The sequence below is a fragment of the Cebidichthys violaceus genome, unplaced genomic scaffold, assembly GCF_023349555.1.
Source record: "Cebidichthys violaceus isolate CVI_PGR_0920_01 unplaced genomic scaffold, fCebVio1.0.p SCAF_8, whole genome shotgun sequence".
NCBI classification, from domain to species: domain Eukaryota; kingdom Metazoa; phylum Chordata; class Actinopteri; order Perciformes; family Stichaeidae; genus Cebidichthys; species Cebidichthys violaceus.
The window spans coordinates 7,900,342-7,915,840 of NW_027176964.1; the positions used below are offsets into that span (position 1 = coordinate 7,900,342).

Genomic DNA, 15,499 nt, shown 5'->3' on the forward strand with positions numbered 1-15,499 from the left:
AAGCGCTTTTATAACTCGTCACAATATGTCGACACAGTTTATGGGCTTACTAGATGGGGCGTGAACGTTTCTAAAAAGGTACAGATGATACGGACAGTGCAGACTCCTATTAAACTAAGGGATTCAAACTACACAGTTAAAAGTGGACACTTTGAGGATTGCAGCGGATCATCGCTCCTGAGAACAGCTTCGCTTCTCTTTTCCTCCTTTTCTTTGTAAATGCGTAGTTGTTGTTTTTGTTTTTTTAATCATTCTGAACACGGACTTGCTCATTTACTGCGCAGCATTCTAAAATAAACTCCTCTAGTGACTTGCCATCGGGAGGAAACTTTCTGCGGATCATCTGTCTCACTTGCCGAGGCAGAAGGCGCCCACTGTAACAGCAGTAGAGAAAGGCTGCGCCTCAGGCGCTTTGATTCTCCATTGGACGGCGCTTTCAAGCAGCATTGCTACAGGTGGGTTGCGTTTAATCTCGCTCGTTGCTGGAATAGCTGGGCTTCCGTCGCATGCAATTATCAGTGAGCATGTGTCGCCGTATGCGTGGCTTTTTTAACTTGCAGGCTACTAGAAAAAAAGCGTAGATAGATACGGGCACGTGCATGCTCAGAGAGGGAAATAGAGGGGGGGGGGGGAGAGAGAGAGAGAGAGAGAGAGAGAGAGAGAGAGAGCAAAGTGGATTGTCCAGTGTGCTTCAGGTGCATGTTTTTGTCTTGCAGACTAGACCATGAACTCGTCCGCAGGTGCAGGAAACTACCGCAGGGGATCCACCAAGGGAGAGAAGGTAATTTATATTTGAAGCCTCCTCATTTCCACCTCTTGTTCACATTCTGCCGGCATTTCTTTTCTAACCACTATAGGCGTAGAATTCACCCTCGCCAATTGGCACGGCATCGTTGGAGTGTACTTTTGAAGGCGCACAGCTGGTGCGCGAAGAGACAATTTCGCGTCCTTTTGCTGCGGACTCATCACCCTCAGCAGCAGGAGGCGATCAGAGAGGTGTTACGTGCCGGCGAGATGTTGCTGTCTGCCGCGTCTTTTTTTTTTATTAATCCCAAACTGTAACTTTTTTTTCAGTTTCCCCTCTGTGGTTTACCTCAGCGTCATATTCAGTCTATTTTATTTGATACGCATTCATTCAAGTGCAGCATCACTTAATCAGGAATTGTCTGGAAACAACAAGTGCCACTGTTTTGCAACAACACTCTCTGCTTGTATCGAAGCAAAGACTCTCCAAAATGTCTTCTCGTAGTTTTCCACTTGTTTTTGGAAGTTAGGATTCGATAGACCAAATCATTTGATAAGATACTTGTTTGCGAAGTTCATGCGCTAAATGGAGTGATCTGTCCACAGCTCCATGTGCAGCAAAACCAATTAGGTTGTCCTGATACAAGTCTGGTTATTTTATATTCCCTCACAGCTCTGACTTGATGTTTTCTTTTCATTTACAACTTTAAGTCTGTAATTACGTGGATGGATTGCCCTTTTCGATACTCTCACTAAGAAACCACCACAAATCAACCCATAGGATGGGGAAACACACACACACACACACACACATATATATATATATATATATATATATATTAGTAGGCCAATGCCCCAGCAACAGCATTCCCATAATGCCTGTTCTGAGCAACACTCAAATAAAAGATCCAAAGTTAACTTGAATTGCACAGGAGGACACATCGATTGTGGTTTTCAGTAGGGGATAAACAATGTGTTGAGGCATGAATCAGTTTCCCTGCATGTGATGCTCTGATGAGGAGCCTTGAAATATTGAGAATGTGACAAATCTGTCTGCCTCTAGGGGGCATGTGACCCCCAAAAATGTTTCTAGATTGCAGGCTAGTTGGCTATTTTTAAGTGCTTCTGTAAGATGAATGAGACCTAGTGCCACATGCAGAATTCACAAAAAAATAAAAATAAATAAGGATTAGATTAAAGATTAGTAATTGAAAACCTTGAGATTAACTCAATAGGATGTGGAAATATTTTGCCCCATCAATTCACTTAATTAGTTTCCTCATGTTTAGATCTCACAGTTCTGCATGTTTTGTTTGATGTGACAGTGTTTCATCCAGTCTTATGAAACATGGATGTGCGGTGGCTTTCCATGACGATTCACTCATTTCACTTGTCAGTGCTACGGATTGAAATAGATTAAACTTTGACTGACTCTTGATATCATCCCATGACTTCAGTTGAACCGATGCTAGAGTTAGTTTGCCCTCTGCTGGAGGCACAAAGTCACACACTGACTCCAGATCAAGCTTCCATGCCAAAATTTGGTTTATTTTCTCGGCATCCAGACAGATATTTCTCCTTTTATTTTGATTTCACAAGCCTCCAGTCTGTTTTTAAAAAACAACAACTAATTTCACCACTTGCGATGAGAAGCTCTGCCTCTGTACATCCCACTGTTTGGCTGACTCCACTTCCTCTACAGCTCGATGCTATGAAAGCCCAAAGGCCATGAAGAGTAAAATTTCTGTGACCAGAGTTCGACTTTTTAAAGGCTCCCGGGCATAGCCTATTAAATTTTACCATATAATCTGCTGTCAATTTGCATAGAAAAGAAATCATTAAGTCTGGCTGTCGATATCCGAGCTGCCCACTGCTCTCAGAGGACAGAGCAAAATCTGAGAAAATGCAGACATGTCTTCACTGAAACTCATTACACTCGATTTGGTTATTATGATCCAGCCATGAGAATGAGAGAGCTCTGAGTTATAGAAATGTATTAGCCGTATGGATACACTCTCATTATTTTCTTTTTGCTATTTTCTTCTTGACCCTTTTTCCTCCTCTTGTTTTTTACTTTAAGTATTAGTAATAACAACAATTGCTTTAGGAAATTATAACTATGAACCAGTGACAGACATTGCCCTTCACAGACAAGTGTCAAAGTTACTGCAGTTATGGCGTTTCAAGCTTTTAATCCCAGCAAATCTTTCAGTAAAACTCTTGTAATCATACCTTTTCAGCAAGGGTATTTCACGCCTTTCGTTAGGAGATAATAGGAAGTCATTTCTAATAAGAAAGAAGATGTAGTTTATGTTGGGAGATGCGATATGCAAAGCTCAAACAATTATTTTGATTTAGTGGCTAAAATGTAATATCCAATGCATTAAAATGCAGATAATCGACATGCAAAACATTTCTAGAATGTTATTTTGAGCCTTTTGATGGTGTCACCACATTACGGTGTTGATTACTGTCATCCACAACTTTACTGCATTATTAAGCTCTTTGCAATGTTTGTTGTCAGCTGTTGCTGCTTCTGTGGTGAAATCTTTTTTTTTTGTTGATGTTTTTCTGTAGAGATTATGTTGTGACACTCGAAAGGATTCACAAATCCCAACATCCAAATGTGCTCTGCAGAAAGAGAAACCGGGCTGGTACATGGACCTGCATGCTTTCTGTTTCTAGTATCTTGTAGTGTTTTAGGGCACATGAACACGCTGATCCACAATTTTAAAAACATGTAAATCGGAATGGAAAGGGTACTTTGCATCTTTTAATCACATTCAGACGTTTCCCAGAAATATCAGAAAACACACTTCGTGTTTGACCTCACGGTGTCTAGTCTCATCTGTTGTGCTGGCTGCCTCTGGTGTTGCCTGACGTTTTCAAGGCCAGTACCTTTCTCCTGAGTGTAGCCTTCCATCATTTGCATTTACTGGGAGAGACTAAGAGGCAGTCAGACGGCTGACAGTGCTCCCTATTTTCCAAGATACGAACGGTATTGTTTCACCCTCTGCAAACAAGTCTCTGTTATACTGTCTCTAATGTTCAGGCACAGCTCAACTGTTTGTACAAATCTGGGGGTCATGTTGCATGTTAGGCTGTCATTCAAGTATGTTTCCATGGAACATGATCATAACTTTGATCTGTTTGATCGGGTTTAGTTTCGAGAGCAACTGCGTCGGAGGTTGTTTGAAAGTATGTTTTCAAGGATTTGCTGGTTCCCTTGAGTAGACTTGTACAGACAAACTTTCACCGAGACGATTTGTATGCAGCAGGAATACGTGCGGATGAAATGCCTTTCAAAAGCATTCTGTATTCATCTAGCGAGCCCTCTGTATTCCTGCATTCAAACCATTGTGCTTTGAATCGCCTGCTTAAAATGTTTGTATTGCTGCCCACAGCCATTATTAGCCGGTGCAAAATGACTTTCATTTTCCGTGCTTTTCGTGCTACCAGGCGCACATCTCGATACCATCTGTTTATTCTGTCCAATGGCCGCATTGAGAGTGGTAATGCGGTGGTGAACAATGGCACATTGTTTGATGAAATGAAATCCGGAGACGGAGAAACAACGAGGGACGGCCGGCGGCAAGGGACAACGCCATTCAACAGCAGTCATTTGTCACCGCTAACTGCTGTGCCGTGGGTTTGGCTCTCCAGGGAAGGTTTGCTGTAGATGAGAACCATGTATATGAAAGCTTTTCCTGGCCACCGGCAAGCACCGCCAGCTCTTCATCCATGGGCGCATCATGCTCTTGCATTGCTCCCACGAGGCGCAGGGTTCATCTGTAGCTGTCACCTGCAGCAGATGACCTGATAGAACTCTGTGAGTAAAAGCTGCTTGCGTTTCGCTGATAAAGACGTGCACCGTGGACAGATAGGCACGAATTCCTGGACTCATTCCCATTCTGTGAAAAAACAGCGTTGTGTCCTCTATTTATACCTTTGCACCTCCGCCCTTCCCTGAGCTCAAGGAGGAGCTGGTCTGAGAGGCATACCAAGTACATCAATGTGAATCTGGGGATCCACAGGGAGGAGCGCTGGTGGAGGATGCTTGTGGCCTTTGAGTTGATTAGCCGGGATAGGTGCTGTGGTCTGGCTGAAGGTCAAGATCAGAGCCGGGGCTAAGGCCGGAAAGCGGGAAAGGTTTGCCCGGCCTCATGGGGCATAAAGTTGTGAAGTGAGTTTTGATTAAAACTGTCATGCTGCCCAGGAGCACGCACAAAGACACACTAATACACACACACACACACACACACACACACACACACACACACACACACACACATATACAGGGTGTACAGAGTCACACAAACCCTCACAGTAAAAAAAAAAGAAAAAAGGAAGAGGAATATGCTATTTGGGATGATTTGCTTCTTGCAATCCACGTAGAGCTGTTTGGTATTTACCAGCCTTGCTTATTGATCTGTTTATGATTCATCAATTTAATTCAGCAGCTGTAGTCACTCTTAGATAAGCCAAAACCTAAACTGATGATTTCATTTTCCCTGTGCTATCTGGTGATAAATCCAACCTTCTCTCTGGATCAAGAGAGCCATATAGTGTTTCTCTTAAACATGCTGGTATGTCTGATTTAATAATACTAAAATGCACACTGTCACTGGGATTTTTTGAGTACTAATATAAACTAATGTCTTCAATTTGTCTGTGCCATTGTTATATTGCACACACTTAATTAATGATTTTGTTTTGACATCAGCTCTTAAAAGGCGGCTCACGCTCTGCAAAAATCAGTGGGAGGTGACAAACAGAAGAAGTGAGTCTCAGTAAACAAGTGAAAAAAAAAATGAAAGCATGCACATTGTTAATCGTCTGTCAGGATGATAGAACAGAACGTCACCTTTGTGCTTTACAACAGTAACGGCCCTGACCTTCTGCACTAATTGCAATTACAGTGACTTACCGTGAGCCAGCAATGTTCATAAACATAGGAGTGTATGTCATGGCTGTAAATGTGACAAAAATGAATACGGAAAATGACCAATCAGGGGCTTCTTTAAAGGACCCCAGGGAAATGTCACGGCACAAAATCAGCTCGTTAGCAGCAATGGCTGTAACTACAACTGCCAAGTCTTGTATTAACTCAAAGGAGTTTATTATTCCCCGGTACAGTCACTGGAGCAATTATTCTCTCAGATGAAACCTTGTCTCCTGTGGTGTGCATGCAAATATGAACTTAAGCCCATTTTTATCCTCGGTGTATAGCGTATGGCTTTACATGCTGGCCTGATTAACATGGAAAAAAGAAAAACCTTTTAAGCGTGCAGCTGTTTCCTTTTGTTCTTGCGTTTTTAATTTAAACTTTTATCGTCTCATGTTCTGTGATTATACTACCTACCTGCAACTACGTGCAGCTCTTCATCAACTGCTGCTCTCATCCTGAGTTTGGTATCTGTGTGCAAATCAAACACGTAAAATATGAGCTGAGGCACGGCAGTCATTAGTGACAAACTGCTGCAGTTGCAGGGGGAAGAATCCCTCTTTAAACGAACCAATGAGTCATGGTCAAAAAGAAATTCATCTGACTTTGAATAGAAGTATTTATGAAGGGATGTAGAAAATGCAGCTGTCTGTGAAATAAGAACATAGGCGTCCCAACTTTATTTTATTGACTTCGCTCCAATGAATATTTGGCTAGGTCACATTGGAGTGGTGCACATTTTTTCCCATGCATGTTAAATAAGCCACCGGCTTGAGGCACTGTTCTGCAATGTGATGGCGCCTTAACGACCCTGCGCCGCTTGAATGTTCACACTGCCTCAGCATCTTGATTTCACATACGAGCAAAATGCTGGACATCAGCATCAATAAGAGCCATGATTCAGCTCCCGAGTCCGCACCTGAACGGGGTTTGACCGCGTGTGTGTGTGTGTGTGTGTGTGGCCCTGTGATTCACTGCTCCTGAATGAGTTATGAATGCGTTCTCTGTGCTGGTCTTCTCCAGGTACGGTGCTTCTTGCCTCTGGCTTTTCTCATATTCACTTGGGCAGATTGGATTAAGAATGGAGAGGATGGTTGTGATTTTCCTTGAAAAAAAATATGACTACTTCCAGTTCTATAAAAGCCATTTCATTGCCTCTATCCCATTGCTCCATGCTGTGGTCTGGTTGAATAAACTGGTTACGCTGTCTCAGCCCTGGGATTCAATACACAAAGCTCAAATGCTACATAAATAAAAGCAGCTGTGTGTCTTGTGCCAGGCTTCTGTCCTGTTAGCATGGCTTGATGTGTGTCTCTGTGATTGTGTGTGTTTGTGTGTGTGTGTGTGTGTGTGTGTGTGTGTGTGTGTGTGTGTGTGTGTGTGTGTGTGTGTGTGTGTGTGTGAGAGAGTGGGTGAGGGTGTTGTATTTTACGATGTAGAAGACAGGCAGCATAAATATTACTTGGGCCTAATCAGAACCCAGCTGCACAGAGGACTGAATTGATCCATTTCTTGGTAATATGAGCACACACTCAGATTGGGAAAAACACACACACAGACAGACACACACACTTACACACACACACGTAAAGGGAAAAAAATGCCTCACAGGCAGTATTGGTGCTGATATGTTGAGAAACAATTTGTGTTTATTGTTTATATATACAGTGTGTGTCTAATTCACTTACACTCTCCAGCTTCGCTGAGAAAACTCAGTTGAAGCGTGTGTGAGACAGGGTGTGAGCCAGGGAGGGAGGGAGGGAGTAAGGACGGGAGAGATAAGTAGTGTTTGGAACAGCCTGAGCAGTGGAGATGCCCCCCCACCCTCCCCCGGTGGAGGCGATGCCAGTGTCTGTGTGATGGATTCACCCAGTGAAGAGAGAGGGAGGCGTTTTGGTCGGGCTCTTGGACCCCCGGGTTATCCTCTCCTGTAGCTGGAGGGGAGGTGCGGGGGGGGGGGGGGGGGGGGGGGGGGGACTTCTCAGGCACCTCCAGCAGCCTCAACTTCACAGCACAAAGGTGTGAGCACACAGCGAGAGGGGAAAGCAAGTGGCACTTTTTCGCCACTATGTCTGTCTTCATAGCCACCCAGCTGAAGATAGACACCAGCACTCCTTCCAGAAGGGTAAGGGGCCTCTTTAGCATGCACGTCACGCTGTGGGGGAATGTCTGTGTTTATGGGTATAGTCTCCTGCTCCTGACAGAAAAAAAGGCTGCTGGCTGTGTTTGATAACAACTGGACAAGCAGGAAAGGGTGGCGGTTGGGTGGGGTGGTGGCGGCAGCGTGTTCTCGGCGTCTCTTCTGGTGATCTTGATGGACAAACGCGTCCCGCTTAATTTTATTTCAAGTGCTGACTTCTAATGAATGGTTTGCTTACATATGCTGTGGAGAATGCTTAGTACCTCATTGTTATTCCTTGTGATGTGTTGCCATCTAATGAGTTCTGGCCAATCGTGGGGAAACAGTTGGATAGAAGTATTTATGCGCTGATGCCAGTTCCTTCTTGCATGCAAATAGGACTGCAAGCGGGATTGATAAAGAGTAGAAGTTTAGAATAACTTTTGTTATTCTCAAGCAATTAAAGAGATGTAAAATGTAAGAACAGACACAATCTGATGGTGGTTGTTAGAGTTAAAAGGAATGGCTTGTGTCTCCAGCAGAGAAACACTTAAGTACACTCTAAACGCAAACACTTTTCTCAGTGGTTGGAGATGTCTAGTATAGATGTATAAAGAGCCATATGGAATATTAACCAAAGGGGCGTTAATTTATAACACCAGAAAAATAATGCAACTAATATCTGAATGAAAAAAAAGCAGGGGAAGCAGAGTGGTTCAGATTACGACCTCACATGTGATGAGCTCCCTCCTTTCATTCATCCCAACGCCTTTTCAGCCCTTGTTTTGCGACACACTATCCAGCCACACTCAAACACACATGAGGAAATAAATTCTTAGTGACGCTCCCGATCTCCCCCTTCTCCCCCATCATCTGCTGCTGTCACAATCCACGATTGTAGTCTGCTGCTCCCCTCAAACGTAGCCACAGTCTATTCTACCACATCAGCCTGAATTAAACTCCATTTCCTCTGTGACTTATCTGCCGCCATTTCAATTTGGGCTCAGTACATAGCTTCCTTTCATGCGTAATGTACTGGAAGATTCAGCACTTATTCTCCATAGAAGATAATAATAATATGGCAGCTCCAACAGGCTACATGCTCAGTCGGTTTTAGTCCTGGAAAGCAGTACAACAAAGTTGAATTTTACGCAGGGCACAGAGTTTAGAAATGAGCCCGTACTCGAATATTTACAGTAATGGGAATTTACAGTGGAATTGTCATAACAATCGTGCATGAACTGTGGAATCTACATGAGACTCAGTATGCATTGAAGCTGGTTGTCATGGCATACCATCAAGTAAATATGAAGTGAACCGAATTCAGCGACCGCTTCAGGGATTTGTGGAAGCTTTCTGATTTTATGTAGCGGGCCGCAATGGTAATGAAGTGTCGTGACTTGCAGCGCACAGTAATTGAATCTGCCGTTGCTACAAGGCCCAAAATGAGCCGAGAGTTGTTATGTAGTGTTGGGGTGTAATTCAGTGTTAACGTATTCCTTTGCACAGCCCTATTGACTTTGGCCTTCAGTGAGGCATAATTAGATTTTGATAAACAGTGAGAGAGGGAGATGTTTCTGAGAGAGCGAGCAATGGGTATTATTTCTAGACATGTTCAATATAACATTGTGATCCTGATGGGAAAGGCGTATATTTAGTAGTCAGTGTTTACCTCTTTCAGCAAAAAGAGACCAACAGATTTAGATTGCTTGTATGTGCACACACTTACTTGGCCAGTAAGATTGTGTTAAGAATAAGATGCTCATTCTGATAACAGTGGATCTATCTATCTGTCTATATATCTAATATACTATCTATCCAATCTAGAGCAGGGGTTTTCAAAGTCCCCCAAGTGCAACATAAAAAAGTTATTGTTAATATTTTGTCACTCCTATTATCATTACTTGTCTTACTGCTATTCGGGGGATAATAACGCCCTAAACTTTGGAACGATAGAGTTCTCATAAAATGGGGTCTCTGGGAACAGGTAGTAGTTTGAAACGTTACCTCGAGTTACCATACTTTGCAGCTTGAGCCCCGTTAGTTTTTTAGCCTATATTGGTTCACAATTGGGCACAATTGCACCATTAAAAGCATGCAGAATAAGCTGTCAGCAGTATTTGTTTGCAATGTAAGCATGGATGTACAGACAACTGTCACAGTGTGACTTTGATATCGAAGAACACTTAAAGACTTTGTGAATCTCCGGGAAGTTCTGGAGTTATAAGCCGCGTTATTTTTGGGGGGAGGATTTCTAGGCGAGGTTAATTCAGTGATGGACATCAGAGATAAATACATCCACGAAAAGGGGAAGTCACACTGAATCTAGAGGTATCTGTATTGTGTCTTTGTGTTCAGATGCCACCAACGTATGACGCTAAACATGTTTTGACGCAAAGTAGCTAATGTTACGGCGCTAAGGGTTTGTTACCTCCATAGAACAACTGCATGCACAGTTTCCTTCCACTCATGCAGTATCGTTGCCTCACATCTCTCTCACAGTTTGACCTCTGATCTAGAGTGACGAAGTTTTATGCAATTCCTGCTTGCAGACTGGTTCTGATACACATTTGATGCACACAACATAGTTTACGTGACAACATCAGAGTAACCTATTTACGGCCCTAGTATAATGGACTGTCTTGAGGACAGCTTTAAGATCAAATATATAAGACAGGCCACCAGAAAGCAAAGCAGGGGCATTTAATCTCACACAGTCAGCAGGGTGAATAAAAAAACAAAAAACAGGCTGTTGCCTCGGTTGGCTCAGCTCAGCATCAAGGGAAATCATTAGCGTCCTGCTAATACCAAATGGAAAAATGGTGCAAAAATGATGTGATTATGGTGGGCTGTAAATACATCCACTCTGTTACATGCATGTGGAGAGGTAATTTCCTGATTCAGCCAAGTGATGTTCAGAGGAAATGAGATATTAGGCTATTGCCCTCCCACCAGACATTGATTGATTGATTGATCTGTTTGCTCTTCCATAAAATTCATTTGTGAGTCATTTTGTTGCTGTGTGTAGCATGATGATGGAAACTAGTTGGCCTCTGGTCACATTTCAGTTAGTGCAAACACATTAGTATGTGCATCACAATATATTTATATATATTATGAATCATGTGAGACACTGAGCTTAGCTTCAAGCTTATCACCCCACTTAACTCTGTTTTACATATTTTTGAAAAAGAAAATGCTATAAATGACCTTAAACACGCTCCATGGATGGAAGTCTTTACACTAAAACAGAAAAGAACCAAATATTAGAAAGCGCAAATTGTTGCTATAGAACTTTTTACTGTTTATTTACATGCTGGACATAAGTTTGCTCATCATTTTTTGTTTCTCTGACTTGTTGGTTCCTCTTCAGTCTTTTTTTTTTGCCAACAAAACTAAAGTGGCTGTGTCTTTTAGGCAGTGCTGCGATTTTACCTGCAGGCTACCCCAGTGTTCTAGCAGTCCTTGGTGCATGTGAGAACTAGTATTTTAACTTAATTTCCACAATAATGGGAAAGCAAATGACTTACTTCCAGCCCTTTTTATACAACAAGATAACACCTGCGCACTTTCAGTTAAATGATGTGGTTACTTCTGTGTTTAAATCCCTCTCTCACCCAGGGACTTCACTGAGCCCTAAATCCATCACTCACAACGTGATAAAGTGCACAGACGTGCATTACGTCATTCAGATTAAAATGCATCTGTTATGAGCCTGAAATATAATTACAATGTCCCATATCACACCTGAAGCAACTTGCACTGGCTCCAACAGCACCATTAGCTACCCACAGAGGTATTAGGTGTGCTGCAGCTATCATCATCATCATCATCATCATCATAGCTGTTATTACATGCCTCTCCGCATTTTGCCTCTAATAATGCATGTGCTCGACTGCAGTGATGTTTGTGAGAGCGAGGAAGGCATACAGCTCCAGTCAGCTGCCGTATCTGCGAGGAGGCGATATGGGGAGTCGAGCTGAGCCTGTGGCTCCCGGCGAGGTCCTGAGGGGAGCGTTAAAGCAGCCAGGCAGTTCACAATAGCTCCCCAACAAGGTGGTGGAGATTGGAAGACATCTATCAGGGAGGCCGGGGACGGATGTCAAGTGACTCGGACCTATTTCCCCGGTGGGTGCGCAGACCCGGGAAAGGCATTTATGAACTAGAGGAACAAATGATGACAGGGACCAAGGCGAGTGTAAGCGGAGGCTGTCGGAAGCCTGGATGCTCGCAACATAAATCTTTACTGCAATTAAAAAGCATGCGTCAAACAAATTCAGTTTGTTTATGAAGGACAATTGATTCCAAGTGAAGAGAAACGGGAGGGAAAGGGACTAACTTTAATTAGATAAATGCAGTAATATCCAATGTATTTTTTTAATGGATGAACAAACCTTTTGAAAACAATATTCTGTATTCTAGATAAATGTTCTATTAAAGAGGTGACATTCATAATAAAAGCCATGTTTCAGTGAGCCTGCAGCAGTTCTTTCAGAGATGAAGATGACTCACCATTTGTCAAAAAAGGGGGGAAAAAATAATTGAAACTCGCTCTTTGTTCAATGTCAAATATAGAATATTTTCATATCTGCTGTTGTATTCAGTCTACCTTGAGTGCTCTTTGCAATATACTTGATTTCAGTTAATGGGAGATGCAAAACAGTGCTATTCAGCCAAATGTGTGAGGGGCTGTTTTGAGCCACGCTTTAGTGCTGCTTTGAAGTTGTACCCATGTGAAGATGACCTATTTCCCAGAAATACGGCTCGGCCCGGTGGAGTGATAGTTTGAGCTGTCACAGTAAGAGGCTGTGGGGTGTTCGCCTGTGGCGTCCATGACAGGGATGGCACAGATTTTAACACTTTGACTCAAGAGCCTTTCCCCTCCCTCCACACATAAGCCAATATTCTGCATTTACCAGAGAGCTGCATATCTTTGGAGTCTCTGTGAGCATTTCAAGCGTGAATTGTAGTGTATGAGTCCATACTTGTGAATGTGGACTGACTGGAAATATATTATAGAAAAAGGGAAACTGCATGCATCAGGGAAGAGAGACACTTTTATGTTTTGAATGATTACTATAAGGGATCTTAAGGAAAGTGCAAGACCTTGCTTGCGTTTTGTTTTGTTGCAGGACAAACACATTTGCTGCATGTGACTGTTTTCTGGCTGTTTTTAGTAAAATGAAAAGAATGTTCGCCTGTAGATGTGTTGTTCTCGAGCTTATAGCTTTAAGATCTGAATGTTCTCAGACAACGTGAGCAAAAACAAGAGGATTTCTTGTTTTACACCTGAGGTAGAGGTGTGGTCAGCCTGCCCTAATCCAGCGCGCCACAGAGAGGCACTCGAGCTCCGTCCTGGGACCAAATAGGCCTACAGTCATTTGGGAGAAAATGTTATGACATCGTTCATGAAATCGTACATGAGTGCGCCTCGTTAAGCAGACGTTGTAAATGACCAACAATTAGGTGAAAGTCGCGCCGCGCCGGTAGTGTGTTTGTGCGTAAAACGGCACCACGGAGAAGTGCGGCGACAGAAAGCGCAATACAGTAGCGCTGCTCTCTCTCAGCGCTGGTCACTTCTCATGCAGAGCGCGTCTGCGGAGAGTACACCGCCGAGCTCCCTGCGTCCTTCACACACACACACACACACACACACACACACACACACACACACACACACACACACACACACACAGACGTACACACACACTCTTCGTGCGCTGAGGACGGGCCGCCACGAAACCGAGCCGAAAGTGTCGAAACATTATCTCGCGCTCTTCTCATTTCGCAGACAATCACCGGGAGTCTGGCGGGGGGACCGAGTATCTGATCGGAAACTCGGCGCGCATCCGCCTGCTGCCTCGCTGTGTTGACGGCGTCAGGAAACTGGAGAGACAGCGTGCTGTGAATACAGATGAGAGACAACTATTGACACCTTCAGCCCACCAGTCTGCCGTGCGCCCGGACAAAAGCTGAAAGGACATCGCTGCTGCGAAGGATTCAGCTTTATATCGGTCTATCACTTCAGGTTGTGAGTCATCCGCTATCCACAGATGCTTATTTACTAGCTCGATATCTTCATCTTATCTTTTTTTGTTGTTGCTTTAACCCGGAGGTGAAAACTGGCCGCCTGCCATCGGTTCTCCTCGAGGCGCACAGAAAACCATTAGATCTTCCCTAAAAACATTTTTTTTAAATACTCGACTCAGGCGAGACCCGTCTGTGGCTCTGACATGCTGTAAGTTGCTTTATCTGAACTGGACCTATAATATGGCTTCGCTGTATCAGAGATTCAACGGGAAGATAAGCACGGCCAATTCCTTCCCGCACCCACCTGAGGCCAGTCACCTTCTCGGTGGTCAGGTTGCAGACGAGGAAAACGCAGCGAAGACCCCTCAGCAACTCGTCGATGGCAGACCTCACGTCCAGTACCGCAAAAAAAGCTCGAAGGAGGATGAGGATGTAAGACACTTCTACTTTATTACCCGACATAACCCTCCCTTATGAAAACAATCTCCAGATGTTTAGTTTAGATAAGACACATGTGCTCAGACAAACACAGTAATAAGCCAAGAGTATATCCATGGAGGTATAGACATTTTACAGTTTTGGTCAAGAAGTTGGCAGTGTAACTAACTCTTGCTAGAATTTGTTTTTTTTGTGTTGTCTGGTTGCATAATTTGTTTCTCAAGATGTCTTCAGATTCTGTTGGATAAACATCTAAGAGGGCCTGTGAAAGTTGTGGTCACTGTCTGTGTCTTTTGTCATTTATCACCTTCTTCTTTCATAAGAAGGTGATAAATTGTTTTGTTTTTTTGGAGTATCCACAGCATTGTTTAACAGACAAAGACAATGTGAAAATCACCACCGTCTGATGTGATTTTCTTTAGGTTTTGTGTGTGTTTTTGTGGAGGGAGAGCCTGCGCTTTCCTCTTGCACCGTCCGTGATGCTGAAATAGCAAAGAACATCATTTGGTCATAGATTGTGGCAAAACATGGGTGGAGTCTGTAGTTTTCTCTGGTCTATTGTGACTCTGAGTCGGCTTCAGTTCTCTGACATTTAGGTAATGTTGTTATAGTACACTGTTGCCATTATAATTGTTTCAACATTTGTCTTCAAGTGACCCAAAAATAGATTAAGTTCCCTCATACGAGACAGTATGTGACCTATTGACAGATTTAGCCTCCTAAATACATGTGCCTAGTGAAAGTAAGGCTTTGCTTTGAGCAGATTTTCGATTTTAGCAGTATTTATAGAGCTTTGTACCACTTTGAGTTGTCAATGTCCAGATTGTCTTTCCAACAGTTTATTTGGATGCACACACACACAGCAAAAATGCAGAACAGCAAATACAAATAGTTAAAAGTTGCACATTGCACAGCTCCTCTCCTACAGATAATGCTTTATTCTTCAAATGTTTTTGGCTACCATGCCTTCATGGCGGTTGTTCCTGGGGCTTTTATATAGTCTTTTTTAATTTTTACAACCTTAGGCATCCGAGGCAGATATTAACTGATTAGCCCTCTTTGAACCAAAGAGGAGAAACCAACAAGGTGTAACACAGGTGCTTCAGTCTTTTGGTTTGACTCTCTCTGCCTCCAGTGAGGCCTGATGAAGCGACTCCTTACGTAATACGCGTGTTGCTTGTTTGCAGATGACACTAGTTCCAACCTACAGCAAACACAAGTGT

At 43.2% G+C, this 15,499-nt stretch overlaps 1 protein-coding gene across 2 annotated transcripts in view; it reads left to right on the plus strand.

Annotated features, from left to right (window-relative positions):
- The first annotated feature begins 352 nt into the window (after positions 1 to 352).
- LOC137892724 (A-type potassium channel modulatory protein DPP6-like) overlaps positions 353 to 15,499 on the plus strand; it is an 84,054-nt gene continuing 68,907 nt past the window's right edge. Inside the window, exons 1-2 of one of the 2 annotated variants that reach the window (XM_068738072.1) lie at positions 353 to 455; positions 717 to 781. In XM_068738072.1, the coding sequence (XP_068594173.1) occupies positions 725 to 781 (57 nt within the window). In that variant the 5' untranslated portion in view covers positions 353 to 455; positions 717 to 724. Of the gene's footprint in view, positions 456 to 716; positions 782 to 13,422; positions 14,271 to 15,499 lie in introns of those variants that run through there. The other variant, XM_068738069.1, reaches the window with a different exon arrangement.